The sequence below is a fragment of the Felis catus genome, chromosome D3 (assembly GCF_018350175.1).
Source record: "Felis catus isolate Fca126 chromosome D3, F.catus_Fca126_mat1.0, whole genome shotgun sequence".
Lineage (NCBI taxonomy): Eukaryota > Metazoa > Chordata > Mammalia > Carnivora > Felidae > Felis > Felis catus.
In genome coordinates, this window is record NC_058379.1 from 13567596 (window position 1) to 13582806 (window position 15211).

General features: G+C 50.1%; 1 protein-coding gene across 3 annotated transcripts in view; it reads right to left on the reverse strand.

Annotated features, from left to right (window-relative positions):
- The window catches only part of SPRING1 (SREBF pathway regulator in golgi 1), a 179026-nt gene that overhangs the window by 141979 nt on the left and 21836 nt on the right, over window positions 1-15211 (reverse strand). Inside the window, exon 5 of one of the 3 annotated variants that reach the window (XM_023241457.2) lies at window positions 3921-4398. The exons of the other annotated variants lie outside the window; for them this stretch is intronic. Within the exon in view, the coding sequence (XP_023097225.1) occupies window positions 4393-4398 (6 nt within the window). The 3' untranslated portion in view covers window positions 3921-4392. Of the gene's footprint in view, window positions 1-3920; window positions 4399-15211 lie in introns of those variants that run through there. 3 annotated transcript variants of the gene reach the window in all.

Genomic DNA, 15211 nt, shown 5'->3' on the forward strand with positions numbered 1-15211 from the left:
GATCAAAGAATTGGCAGCAGCAAAGACATGACTGAAATCAGCTCTCAAAGGGGTGGGGCTGGGCTATTGTCCCTCTTTGTGGGAACAGCTGCTTAACGGGGAATTGGAGCGGCGTGATTATAATATGCATACGGACTGCTCTGTTAACAGAAGCCGGCTTAAAGTACTCCAGGGGCCTCCACCTTGCGTTTTGGCAAAGGGCTCTGCGAGGATGCTGTGTCAAACCTTTTTGAAAATGTCTCCTTGACACGCAGGGTGAGTAAGGGCGCCTGTGAATCTCATTACAGCCCCACACCTCCCTCTGCCGTTCTGCTCCCTTTTCTTGGCTGCCGAGAGGGAGCTCCACGAGGGTCATCCTGCCCCCAGATCAATCAGGACAGAGGCAACGCACGCAAGGTGAGCGGCCGGCTACCTGCGTGGACCCGGGAGCCGGCCCCTGAGCCCTTCGGGGAAGGACCATCTGATCGTCTGCAGGTGTGCAGACCCCCCAGGGGTGAGTGCAGTGTTCCCCCAAGTCCTGATGAATGATACCACACCTCTGAGCAATCAGTCCTCACTGTGCCTGCATGGCACTGGCGGTCCCCGAGTGGAAAAGGAAACCGAAACAGGCTGTCCCGGCGCTGGGGGCCAGGAGGAGCCCCGTGGACACACCTGACCTCTGGCTCCCTAGCCCAGGGCAGGAGAGTGAACCGCCCCGGCCTCAGAGGCAGCCCCGGGCCCTCGCCCGTTCCTTATCAGGCATGATCCTTCACCAGTGGAGGAAACTGCTCATCAGGAAGATTAAAGCAATTTCACAGAGGTCTCCTAGCCAGAAGGTGGCGAGCCTGGGACCCGCCAGTCTGCCTCACTCCCTGGCCTTTTGTTTTGTGGGTGGGTTTTGTGTTTAACTGTACCCACCCAAAGGAAACGGATGTGTTCCTTTTTCTAGGGGGAGAAGCTGGCTGCTCCCTAAGCCCAGCCCTGCCCCAGTTCAGGACGATTTCGCTGCCTCCTCTGTCGGCTGGCAGCTAAAAGGCCCCCTGGCCTCCATCTCTAGTGACTGTGAGTAGACACGCAGGGAGAGGGGGAGGAGGGAACAGTTTTAAAAATGAATATATGCATGTGTCTCTCCTGCTAATCACCGGAATGCATTTTCAGGAGAGGTGAGCAGAGGGGATTAGCTGCAGGACTCCCATTAATGCTAACTTTATTTCAGTAATGAGGTGCCAAGGCATGGAACAATCACGGGGGCTAATACGGTGTAATCACAGTGATGAGATGCGCGTGCTGGGAAGGGAGGGAGAGGGGGTGAGAGTCAGGACGCCTGACACGGTGGAGGCAGCAGGAGCCAAAGGCAGGAGGCAGGTGAGTCAGGCCAGGGGCTGAGCTGGCGAAATGGGAACCCAGATAACGGGGGAATAACTACTCCTCGTGATCACGGACAGCGGCCAGGCCAGGAGCGCTGTTCATTTCATTTCAATCCTCACAACAAAACAGAGAGGTAGGTATTACCCCCACTGGACAGATCAGCAAACTGAGTTTTAGGACAGGTAACTTGCCCAAAGTCGTGCAGCTAGGGGAGGGACCTGTCTGAAGTCAGATTTCTCCTCATCACTGCGCTTGGCCATGAGTGCTCCACCTCCACCAGGGACAGAGGGCGGGGAGGGGGGGTAATGTGCAAACACCAGGGGCTCTATCGGCAGCACGGGAGAGAGAAACAGCTGTGCGCATGCGCCCAAGCCCATCGCACTGTGTGCGCCTGCGTTCCTGGGGCTCTGCACGCTACGTCACGGCTGACCCTTCCGAGGTCTGAGTAACACGGGAGAGGGGAATGAACTCGACCATCTTCATCGACCAGGTTCTAGATACCACTTGCAGCCACAAACGAAAGCTAGAGTGTTCTCTGAATCTCCAGACCTCCCCACCCTTCAGTTGGCAAATGCTTACAGGTCCGGGGTAACTCACTCTTAACAGAGCTTTGTGTCTCTGCAACTGTGCTCTGCAAGCCCATGTGGGCACTTGCGGAAAACAGGTAAGCGCGGAAAACAGGTAAGCGCGGAAAACAGGTAAGCACGGAACTGGGGAGGGCCCTGGGGCTGCCCTTTACCAAGACCCCTGGCCGAGGTTTCCAGAAGGTTTCTCTGTGCTTTAAAGATGCTTTTGCAGGCATCCAAGGCACAGAATTTCCATGTCTATGGCCAGCAAAACACACTCTGTAGGTCCAGTCTTGCCCAAAATCCATGAGGCCATTTGCCCCACTGGTTGTTTAGAAGGACAAAGTTCAGAGCATTCAACACATTTACTAAGTACCCACTGTGCACCAAGCTCTATTCTAGGCCTTGGAAAGACAGCAGGGGACAAATCGAAATCTCGGCTTTCATAAAGCTTGCCTTCCAGTGAAGAAGACAAATAGACTGGATGTCTTACCAGAGGGTGTGGTGAAGAAAAATAAAGCGGGAGGAGGAGAGCGGTGGTTCCCAACCAGGACGATGTTGCCCCTCAGAGGACACTGGCAATGTCTGGAGACATTTTTCATTGTCGCAGTTGGGTGGGTGGGGTCTGTGCCACTGTGATCTGGGGCGGGGGGGGGGGGGGAGTGCTGCTGCACATCCCCCAACGCCCAGGACAGCCCCCACCACAGTCGTCCTGCCCCAAATGTCACTAGTGCCGAGGCTGAGGACCCCTGACCCAGAGAGGACAGGTGTGCTCTTCGAGGTGGGGTCGGGAAAGGCCTCTAGAGAGGGACGTCTGAGCAGAGAGCCGGGACGGCGAAGGACGTCTGTGGGCAGAGGGGACAGGTGCAGAGGCGAGGCAGGCACTCAGCGCACACCTAAGGTCAGGCAGGAGTTCCACCTAAGTGCCACGGTGCCGGGGGGTTCCCAGCAGGACCATGAGATCTCCCAGTGACACTTCCGATGACTCCCTCTGGCCGCTGGGTGGAGAACAGTCTGTGGGGCGCAAAGGGGAGCAGGGCACCAGAGGGAGGCTAGTCACACAAGCGTGTCTATTCAAGACGCAGGGGCTTGAACGAGAGCAGGAGGGGCTGGACGGCAAGAAGTGGTCAGTTCACAACATGCGGTCAAGGTCGGGCTGCCTTTGGGATCTGCTAATGGTTGACATGAGGGTGTGAGACACAGGGAAGAGGCAGGAGTGGCTTGTGGGGCCCTGCTCCAAGCGTCTCCCTGAAAAACAGGACTCCTAGCCCTCCCCTTAACCCAGGGCTTCTCGATGAGGGGCAGTTATCCCCTCAGGGGACATTAGGCCGTGTCTGGAGACAGTTTTTGGTCATCACCATGGGGAATGACGGCTGCTACCAGCATCTAGTGGGTAGAGGCCAGGGATGCTGGTCAGCATCCTACAAGGCACCGGACAGCCCTCTCCCCCCACAACACACGTTCACAGAACCATCTGATCCCAAAAGTCAACAGTGCAGAGGCTGGGGACCCCTGCCCTAAGCCCCACCCCCACCCCTGGCTGCCTCCTCTTGCACGGGCGGCCCCCCCCAGTTTGGCAAGGACTTCATCAGAGCCTGGAGCTTCCAAATCCATGCACGTCGGTGGCTAAGGTCCATATTAACTACATCTCACTTGGCTTCTGACAGTGACACAGGTCGGGTGCTGCTGCTGTGGCCGCTGCCACCGCATGAAACAGGAATGTTGGAGAGCACATTCATTACCCAGCTGTTAAGAGCATGCACACGTCTCTCCTGGACTGGGGTACCTGAGAGCCAGCCCTGCTCTGTGATTGAGCGACTGCCAGCTGCCTCCTCTCTGTAACCTTGACGCACCAGGGCAGGGCCTCTGGGGCACAAGCCAAAAAATCCAAAAGGCAACGTCGGCCGCAACACATGGATGGGTTAATTTGTTTCATGTCCCCGTCGCCACTGAGCTCTCTTAGGGAAAAAAGAAAAAAAACAACAACAACAAAAAAAACCCAAAACCTCCATTTACGGGGTTTAATATCCCAGCTGCTAGGAACCAGATTAGGCAGAAGGAAGAAAATGTGACGTCGATGCAGAGATCCATTTATACTCAGTTACGTTTGCCGAAAAACCAGTTTTTGATCTGCAGGTTATTCTTGCTGGCTTGGACCTCGAGCAACAAAATATCACACTTCCAGGTGGTATCTTTAAGGAAAGCTAATTAGGATTCTTGGCACCTTGTAGCACGAAACATTTTACAATTTTCTTCAAAGCAATTTGCCAACATTAGCTAATTAAAACGCCCAGCCTTCCGTTGAGGGACAATGGGAAGACAGCAGAATCTTCATTTCTCAGCATCTGCTGTAGGTTTAAAACTCCAAATTCCTGTTGCTTCCACTCGGTTGAGGTCCTTCTCTCTGAAGGTGGCCTTTCATGGTATTTAGCAACATTTCCGGGAGCACAGAGGAAAACATTCCAGCTTTTCTAGCACTTCATCTCTAAAATAAGAGACAACACTCAGAAAGGAGTTGGAGCAATGAAGGTGGTTCGGTGAGCCAGAGGTCAGCAACCTAAGGCCCGCAGGCTGAATCCGGCCCTCTACCTGTGTCTTTAAATAAAGTTTTATTGCAACGCAGCCATGCACACTGGTGTATATACTGTCTATTGCAACAACAGAGTTTAAGCAGTTGCAACAGAGATCATACAACCTCCAAAGCTGAAAATATTTACTCTCTGGTCCTTTATGGAAGAAGCCATCTCTTCACATCTGCCAAACCACGATCATCCACCTTGATGGTGCCTCTGTCCATCCCCAGGTGTCTACACCATCAGTGGGACTTCCGTTGAAGTCCTCGACTCAGCACTCTCGGCCAAAACACAAGAACTAGCAAACCCACATAGGGAAGAAAACCTTGCGCACACTTCCACAGCAGACTCGGGCAGGGTTCAGCAGTGCCGTGCACATGTTGTCAGTAAAAGGTGGCTGAGAGCCCGAGAAAAAGCAGACTACCTTCATTTTAAGCCACTTCAGGCCTAACACCACTGCATCATGGTTTGAGGGGCCGTGTGGAAGAAGAGACCACGCAGGGGCTGGGGCTGGATTCCACTCCCCCCATAACCTCATTACAGTTATGAGCATCAGCCCCCAGATGAAGGCCTTTGAGTAAGTTTGACAGTAGAAAAATTGTTAGGTTTATTTGCTTATTTTGAGAGACAAAGAGAAAGCATGAGAGGGGCAGGAGCAGAGACAGGGAGAGAGAGAATCCCAAGCAGGCTCTGCAGTGTCGGCACGCGGAGCCTGACGTGGGGCTCGAGTCGGTGAGATCATGACCTGAGCCGAAATCAAGAGCCGGATGCTTAACAGCCAGAGCCACCCAGGCGTCCCGAGCAAAGTTCTCTTTTAAAAAGGGAACCTGAATTTACTTCTCAATGTAAAAGTGAGAATTTGGAAATGTCAAAACCCAACAGAGTCCTTCTCCCTCTTTATTTCATTTTCCTAAGAACGGCAGGATGAGTCCTCCCCCTGCAATTTATCCCAAACATTTCTCTCTCCCCAGTCCCTGCGACCCAGTGTGAAAATTCCGTGCTCCGAATTCATTCCCCTCTGCTGGGCACCCCCCTGGGGGAGGCCGCTCTCAAATGCAGGTGTTTGAGGAGGCGCACGTGTGCGGGGCTCTCCGGCTCACCCAGAGGCCTAGCACAGGGGGAGCACAGCGGTCACCAGCAGAGTCAATTTCATCTGGGTCCTGAGGTGTCTGAGGGCAGGACCACTGTGACTTGTTGGTCTGGGGATGGCAGAGATGCTTCTAGAAGCCCCCTGACATTCCCCCCCTCCAGCCTCGCTGGCACATTTGCCTTTATCCAACATATTGCCTACGTGGAGTAGCTTGAAGGGTCCTTATTCATCAGGACAGAGTTGTTTTAACAGGGCGTGCGGGAAAAACTCTGATGCTCGCCACACTCCCAGCACTGCCCTTGCTCTAAGGCCACTCTGCAAATCGGTCCCTTGAGGAATGAGCCGGTGACGGTGGAGCCGGGGGCAGCCAGCAGCGAACACAAGTGCCCCTGCACCATCATTTCGGAGTAAGGCAGAAGACGATGCACGTGGCCCACAAACCCATAAATTGCCATTTTTTTAGGATCAGGAACTTGCAGGGTAGAATGGAGCAGACTCTAACGGACATCTAAGGTAGAAAGGGCACCGACGAGAGGAAACCACAGACTCCACGCTTTTAGCTCAGTCCAAAACCCTCATTTCACATTCTGAGTCCACTCGGCCACACTGCCCGCTAGAAGCTTCTGAAGGCAAAAGGACTTCGTCGAGAGCCCTTTCACTAGCCTGAAAGCCACAGAATCCTAACAGCTCAGGGGTGGGAGATGGCAAAGATTATTTGTTGAACATAGCGTGTGCAAGAAAGTTTACATACATGGTCGATATAATCCACCCCCCCCAAAAAAAAAAAAAAAAAACCTATACGGAGAGCATTATGTCTCTTTTGCAGGGAAGGAAATCAAGCTTCAGAGTGACTAAATATTCATGTAAAATGATGCTACTAGACAGGGGCAGAACTGGGGTTTAAGCCCGGGTCCACCTGGTGAGCCCAGCTCTCCAGACTGGATTTTACTTCCTCTGTGAGGATCCCAAGTACAATCCCCTAACCTCCTCACACACCAGCCCTTTGCTAATCTTTATTGTGCATATTTTAAAAAGTTATATTGAGATATTATTAATATGTTATAAAATGCAACCCGATTTCAAATGGTATTTTTTTTTTTTAGTTTAGTTTCTTTTATTTTTGAGACAGAGAGAGACAGAGAGAGAGAGAGAGTGAGTGAGTGTACAAGTAGGGGTAGGAGCAGAAAGGAGGAGACCAAGGACCCAAAGAAGGCTCCACGTTGCCAGTGTCGATCCCAACATGGGGCTCGAACGCACAAACTGTGAGATCATGATCTGAGCTGAAGTCGGACACTTAACCGACGGAGCCACCTAGGCACCCCTCGAGCGGTATTCTTAGTGTGTTCCGAGTTGTGCCAACATCCCCCAAATCCACTTGAGAGTATCGTCATCACCCCCAAAGAAACCCCCTACCCCTTAGCAGTCCCTCCTCATCTTTCCCCTTCCCCTCAGCCCCTGGCAACCATGAAGAATCTGCCTTTGATCTCTACAGGTTTGCTTACTCTGGACATCTCATATAAACGGAGGTGTACAACATGTGGCCTTTTTGTGGCTGGCTACTTTCCCTTAGCATCATCCATATTTTTCCAGGTTCATCCACATTGTAGCAGATGTCAGTGCTTTGTTCCTTTTGGGGGCTGACTAGTATTCCGTTTAGGATGTACCACATTTTGTTTATCCATTTATCTACTGACGGGCACTCGGGCGGCTTCCACTTCCTGGCTGTTGCGAGTGGTGTTGATGTGAATATTCGTGTACAAACTTTTCTGCACATTTTTTGACAAGTCACATTTTTATACCCCTTTTATTAAAGGGTGAAATGAATTAGAAACACATGCTCTTGGGGCACCTGGGTGGCTCGATTGGTGAAGCACCCGACTCTTGGGTTTCAGCTCAGCTCACGATCTCATGGTGAGTTTGAGACCCACGTTGGGCTCCATGCTGACAGTGCAGAGCCTGCCTGAGATTCTCTCTCTCTCCCTCTCTCTGCCCCTTCCCTGCTGCTCTCTCTCTCAAAATAAATAAACAAAAAACACGTATTCTCTCATTGAACATCATAAACACTTATTGAAATAACTGCAGCATTTAGGACAGAAGCAGCAGCTAGGTGTGGTGAAAAGAAGGTGGGTCACGAGTTGGGATGCAGAAGTTTTTTTTTTTTCATTCATTCAGTAAATACTTATTAAAATAGAGTATAAGACATTATACTTGGTACTGATGATTTCACATCCTGGCTGTTCTATCATTCATTAAAAAAAAAAATCAGGTTGTTGCCCATGCTGTTCTAGAAAACAGACCAAGGTCAGTTCTTTTTTTTTTTTTTTAATGTTTTTTAACGTTTATTTTTATTCTTTGAGAGACAGAGAGAGACAGAGAAAGAGGGAGACACAGAATCTGAAGTAGGCTCCAGGCTCTGAGCTGTCAGCACATAGCCCTCAAAGGTCAGTTCTTTATTTTCACAGGGCCTCATTGTTCTCATCAGCAAAGTGGGCACAGTCTACCCCAGAAGAGCTGGCAGCAAGTAGCAGGTATAATGACACACCTGGGTGGATTCTGGAGCATTGGAGACCCGGCAAACACAATAACATTACCCGTCGGCACAACAAATGCCTCCTACTCATCTCCCTTCCCTCACCTGTGGTACAGTACTTCCTAGTTGGTGACGTTTTTCATGCCCCAGGTAGTGCCCATGGAACAAGAACCACCCAGGCTTCCTTGCCTTGTAGAAAACAGATTTTGTTTAGTAAAGGGTTTCATATTTAAACACTTCCCCCGGGGCGCCTGGGTGGCGCAGTCGGTTAAGCGTCCGACTTCAGCCAGGTCACGATCTCGCAGTCCGTGAGTTCGAGCCCCGCATCAGGCTCTGGGCTGATGGCTCAGAGCCTGGAGCCTGTTTCCGATTCTGTGTCTCCCTCTCTCTCTGCCCCTCCCCCGTTCATGCTCTGTCTCTCTCTGTCCCAAAAAATAAATAAACGTTGAAAAAAAAATAATAAAAAAAATAAAAAAAAAAATAAACACTACCCCCAAAGGTAGGAAGAGCTTCAAAACAACAGGAGTAGGCCCGAATGGAAAGAGTTGGCCGGTAGTCCTTGACAATGTGCTCTAAGTGTGATCTTCCTGTTCCTAGCGCCGCACTTTCCCACCTCTGCCAGCAGATGGCGACATGTCCTGCAAGGTTGTGTTAGTTGTGACTTTTGGCCATGAAATGCCAGGGCAGAGGACACGCTTAGGTATGCTGCCTGGAGATTTGAGCACCTCCCCAGCCACTATGCAGAGGTCTGAGCACAGCCGAACACATTGGTGGGGGAGAAAAAGCATGTGGAACAATGAAGTGTTTATAAAGGCTACAGGAGGGGCACCTGAGTGGCTCAGGTGGTTAAGTGTCGACTTTGGCTGAGGCCACGATCTCACAGTTCGTGAGTTCAAGCCCCTCATATGGCTCTGTGCTGACAGCTCAGAGCCTGGAGCCTGCTTCAGATCCTGTGTGTCCCTCTCTCTCTCTGCCCCTACCATGCTCATGCTCTGTCTCTCTCTCAAAAATAAAAAATAAACGTTAAAAAAAATTTTTTTTTAAAAAAGGTTATAAGATGGGACAAAATGACTATGGTCTAACTGCAGCTATCCACCAGTGGGGGAGGGGGAATCATTTAAAACAAATGCCTTAATGCAAGTTAGAATCAAATAATTATCCCCTTATGTGACATCCATTCCAAGGAGTATGATCACACATTAAAAAGCAAATGGTATTAGACAGGACACCAAAAACAAAGTACAAAAGTAACAAAGTAACAAAGTAACAAAGTAACAAAAGTTAAATCGAACTTCATCAAAATCAAACCTTTATGCTTCCAAGAACACCATCAAGAAAGTGAAATGACAAGCCACAGAATGAGAAAAATATTTGCAAATCATGTATCCGATAAGGGACTGACATCAAAACTGTATGTAAAGAACTCCATCAACTCAACACTAAAAAGACAACCCAACTTAAAAATGGGAGGATGAGGTCAGGCCTCTCTCCAAAGAGGACATACAAACGTACAACATCACTGGCCACCAGGGATATGCAAGTCAAAACCACAGCGGGATTCCACGTTACAAACACAGGATGGCCATAATCAGTAAGATGGACAATACCGAATGCTGGAGAGGATGTGGAGACACGGAAATCCTCGTATACTGCAAGTGGGAACGCAAAATGGTACAACTCTCTTGGAAAACAATCTGGTAGTTTCTCAAAAGGTGAAACGCAGAGCTCCCAAATGACCCGGAAATTCCAGTCCTCGGGATACACCCAAGGGAACTGAAGACGTATGTCCACACGAAGCTTATGCATGAATGTTCATAGCAGCATTACTCCTGAGGGCCAAAAAGTGGAGACCACCCACGTGCCCATCAACTGAAGAGTGCACAAACAAATGTGCATTTGTTTTCTACACAAAAGAACATTATCTAGCTATAGTAAAGAAGTTGATGCATGCTACAACACGGGTAAACTGAAAATATGCTGAGTGAGAGAAGCTAGTTACAAAAGACCACATATTGCATGATTCTATTTATATGGAACCTCTAAAATGGGTCAATCCATAGAGGCAGAAACTAGGTGAATTGTTGCCAGACACTGGGGGGAGAAAGAATGGGGAGTGACTACTAATAGGCATGGGGTTTCTTTTGGGGGGGGGGTCACAAAAGTGTCTAAAATGAACTGTGATGGGGCGCCTGGGTGGCTCAGTCGGTTAAGCGGCCGACTTCGGCTCAGGTCATGATCTCGTGGTATGTGAGTTCGAGCCCCGCGTCGGGCTCTGTGCTGACTGCTCAGAGCCTGGAGCCTGTTTCAGATTCTGTGTCTCCCTCTCTCTCTGACCCTCCCCCGTTCATGCTCTGTCTCTCTCTGTCTCAAAAATAAATAAATGTTAAAAAAAAATTTAAAAAAAAATGAACTGTGATGGGTGCATATCTGTGAATATAATAAAATCATTGAACTGTATATACACTTTAAAGGGGTGGATTGTATGGTAAGTGAGTATACCTTGATAACATTGTTACAAAAAAAATAATGACATGGTAGACTAAGATAGAAAACCACTTCCATTAGGTTGATAAATGAAAAAACAAAAATAGTTACAGGGCTGCTGGGTTGTACAACCCAGGGGTGGGGGTGGGGGGCTACATTCTCTTTGTTACCATGGGAATGGTGCCCCGCCAGGAGTTGTGAAATGAAACGTGGGGCCCCACCCATCTTCACGGATCCTGGCTATCTACTCCACAGCCAGCCCGGCACGCACACCACTTCCTGTGCTTGGTGATCTCCCAACTCCTACTTCAAAGCCCCATTCGAGGGCCTTCATTTGGTTACAAAATGATAAAACAGGATCCAAATTTTCTTTTTTGTGAAATATATTAATATATAAGTGTGTGTATATGAAAATAGACACATACCCAGAGTGGTTATCTATAGATAAAAGAATCATGAGAGCTTTTAATCTTTTTCACACTGCCCTAATTTTCTATAATGCAGTATATTACTTTGTAATTAGAAAAAATTACAAATATTAGAAAAAAAAAGTACGTATGTATAAACATGTCATTTTACTAAGTCTGCCCTCTCAGCCTCACCCACATAGCAATACTTCCTCTATCCTCATATTTATGATCCCATATGGCAGGTAATGACATAACTGCCTATCTCTCACAACACACCATATTTTCTGGAAGCAGAGACCATTTCTAATTCATCGTTCTGTCCAACATCCAAATATGCCTGGTTTTGGTAGGCTCACTACACACAGTATAGATCTAAGTATCAGTCAGTATCCTCTGTCAAAAGCCTGTACAAAAATTTCATTTTAGACTTTGCATTGAGGAAATGCTTTGTGTTTATGTCATTAATACTTTGCATTAACATGAGGGATTATTTCTCTTTTTGCCCTTGCTGCCAGGAAACTCAATTGCATCACCTGTATTGTTCAACTGCATGTCTGCATTCTATTTTAAAGTTGTTCTAGGGGCGCCTGGGTGGCTCAGTCGGTTGAGCATCTGACTTCGGCTCAGGTCATGATCTCGTGGTCTGTGAGTTCGAGCCCCGCGTTGAGCTCTGTGCTGACGGCTCAGAGCCTGGAGCCTGCTTCGGATTCTGTGTCTCCCTCTCTCTCTGACCCTCCCCCACTCATGCTCTGTCTCTCTCTCTCTGTCAAAAATAAATAAAACATTTTAAAAAATTAAAAGTAAATAAATAAATAAAGTTGTTCTAGGGGTGCCTGGGTGGCTCAGTCGGTTGGGCGTCCGACTTCGGCTCGGGTCATGGTCTCGCGGTCTGTGATTTCAAGCCCCACGTTGGGCTCTGGGCTGACAGCTCGGAGCCTGGAGCCTGCTTCATATTCTGGGTCTCCCTCTCTCTCTCTCTGCCCTCTCCCACTCATGCTGTCTCTCTCTGTCTCTCAAAAATAAACACTAAAAAAAAAAAAAAAAAGTTGTTCTAATTTTATTTCTATTTTACTAATCAGTATTAAAATTTTTTTTCAACGTTTTTTATTTATTTTTGGGACAGAGAGACACAGAGCATGAACGGGGGAGGGGCAGAGAGAGAGGGAGACACAGAATCGGAAACAGGCTCCAGGCTCCGAGCCATCAGCCCAAAGCCTGATGCGGGGCTCGAACTCACGGACCGCGAGATCGTGACCTGGCTGAAGTCGGACGCTTAACCGACTGCGCCACCCAGGCGCCCCATTTACTAATCAGTATTATATATAAACATGTATTTTCTCAAATCCTTTTAGAAAATAATCAAGCTATACAGGTGTAGGTCTGTGAATGGAGTAGGAATAAACATGTGGTGCCTGTGCCGTTCGAGCATAAAAATGCAAGTGACACTTTATCTTAAGGGTAAATCAATACCTAAGGATGCTCAGGTACCACATTCCCCAAACCAGAGGCTCGGGATCCACTCAATTTTACATTTCAGAAGGTCATCTTCCACTCCTGTGTGCTCCCCAGCATCCAGCCCAGAGCTAGGCACACAGCAGGTGTCGTTAAATACCTGCAGAATGAATGGCTGGGGCTGGTAGTGTGGTGCCAGTCCCATTCAAGGGGTGACAGGTTTAACCCAGGCCTTCTCCACTCGGCACCAGAGGCTCCGGGGGCCAGCTAACCGTCTGTGGAGGGGGGCTGTCCTGTGCGCCGTAGGACGTCAAACAGCCTTCCTGGCCTCTAGGAGATGCCAGTAGTGACTCCACATACACACTGGTGACCATCGAAAACGTCCGCAGACACTGGCAATGTCTCCTAGGGCGTAAAATCCCCTTCTGGTTAGACACTGCTGGTTTCAACCAACCTCTGCAGGTCCTGGCAACCAGCGCCTACAATCCTAGAAGGCTGGGGCCAGAAGGCTCCTTGTGCATGACCGTGTGCCCCACTCACAGATGGGCCAACAGGCCCAGAAGGGAGGAGACATGCGGAGCCAGAACGACTCCAGCGGTGCAGCCGTGTCTTCCCCTGCCCGTGCTGTCCTTTGGCTCAGGCTGCTGTCGGCAGGCTTGGCTTCTCCTGTGGTCCTTCACCTTGGCTCGCAGACGGCCACCTGCTTGCACCACTGGTGTCTCTCTCTTCTTGTAAGGACACCAGTGCTGTCAGATTACAACCACCCTAACGGCCTCATTTTCACTCTCACCTCTTTGAAGGCCTCATCTCCTCCCAGGTACAAGGGCTTCGGACTTAGGCATATAAATTTGGTGGGGAGACACAATGCAGCCCATTACAAGGACTCTGCCTGGTGGATAGTAAGACACAGCCCTCTCACTAGTGCGGAAAGGGTTAAGTTCCCCTTCTAGTACAGTCTTCAAAAGCCCTTTCCGGCAGGGACCAGCAGCGAAAAGGTGAAACATTTTTGCTTAAATCAAGGATGATCCAATCCTGGGGCCAGAGTGCAAATGTGAGAGCGAATGCCAACCGGTCCTCCCCTGGCACCTGCCCCCCTACCTTTCGTGCTCAGAGCCCCGTGCGATGTTTACTCCACCACAGGGGCTAAAACAAGAAAGGTCTGGGTTCAGTCTTGGTCGTTTAAAACAAGACAGTGTGTCCCTATGCAAAGTATTGAATCTTCGGGCCCGTTTCCTTAAAACGGGAGCGAAAAGACCTCCCTCCCTCCCTCATAGGAGTGGTTGTTAGGATTAAATAGGCCTCTAGCACCAGAAATGATTAGAAGAGGGTTGCTGTTATCACCGTCTGCCAAGGTCGTGTGCTGCCCACTCAGCCTGCGCGCACCTTTTGGAGATCTCAAGCGTGCATGTGGCTGCAGCGTCCCACGGCGTGGCCTGAGGAAGCTCACCTGTGCATCCAAGACTTCCTCTACAGAACGGGGAGAAAGAGCACCTGCCTCAGAAGACGGATGCAGAACGGGGCACTGGGAGCGCTCCCAAGGCACTGTCCTCTCCTGGGTAAGGACGGTTAAGAGACCTCTCTCCTTCTCCTCTCGGTGAACGGGGAGGAAAAAGAAAGTGGGTAGCATGGGCACCAGAGGCAGATCAGAGACTGCTCTCCCGGGTGTCCGTGCACAAAATCAACAGCCCCGATGTGTCCTCAGCGGCAGCGGGCTCCCCGTCGACAGAAACCACTTCATTGTTTCAAGGAGAGGGAGACCACGCGGGCTCCAGGCCCTCGGTCGCTTGACTAGCGGTGTGCTGGGACAGAAAACCTATGGAATTGGTGCCACCAAGTGGCACAGAGAGCAATTGTTGGTGTCTGTGCCACCAGCACCTCGTTCTCTCCTCTCCATCCCTCTTCCTTCCACCTCTCCATCCTCTCTCCCCCTCTGCCCTTGAAATGGCGCCCACGAGCATCGTTTAACCAGGCGGCTGTCCTTGGGGGTCTGCGAAGGCTGCAGACGAGAGACAGGGCTTTGAGATCTCATCTGACTTAACTCCACGGTTCCTCCCTGCGCTAAATCAGGTCAATGAGCTTATTTGTGTCGAATAAATGAGCCCAGCCGACTGCTGAGCTGCTGCAAGACTATTTATCTCGGGCTTCCAAGCTGGCACTTAGCAGGCCACAGGCAAAGCAAGGACAGGCACACGTGTCAGGGACTGAGCTTCGAGGGCATCCCCGAATTCTGCCCGGTGCAGACCTCCCAGGAGAAATGGAGTCCAGCACACGAGGAAAGCGAGCACGGCGGATCCCAGCTTCAAACAGTGCCCGCCAGAAGGCTCCACGGAGCACATGGGAGTATCTTTAAAAACAGAGGTCCCTCGTGCCCTCAGAAACCATCACACTGCCGGACACTTGTCAAAGCAGAGCTGGAGCTTCGGGGGACACTTGGCTGCCCTGAGCTCAGATCATCCTTCCTCCACACCAGATGTCCAGTAAGACGATCCACACATCTTTACCCAAACTTTTCACATAGCTTCCCCTTCCTTTCTGCATCTGAATGGCCTGCGTATGAGGAGATCTGATGGGCTCGTCCCCGTCCTCTCAGCTCACAAGGGGAAGCCTGGGCCAGGCTCCGTCCCCGGCAGGCTTTGTGCAGGTCCACTCTGGACAAGCTGAACCGCCTACCACTTACTTGCACACAACAAAAAGCCACCGCATGGAAAGAGCCATCCTCGTGTGCAACTCTGAAAGGGCTTTCGAAGCCTCTAACCTGG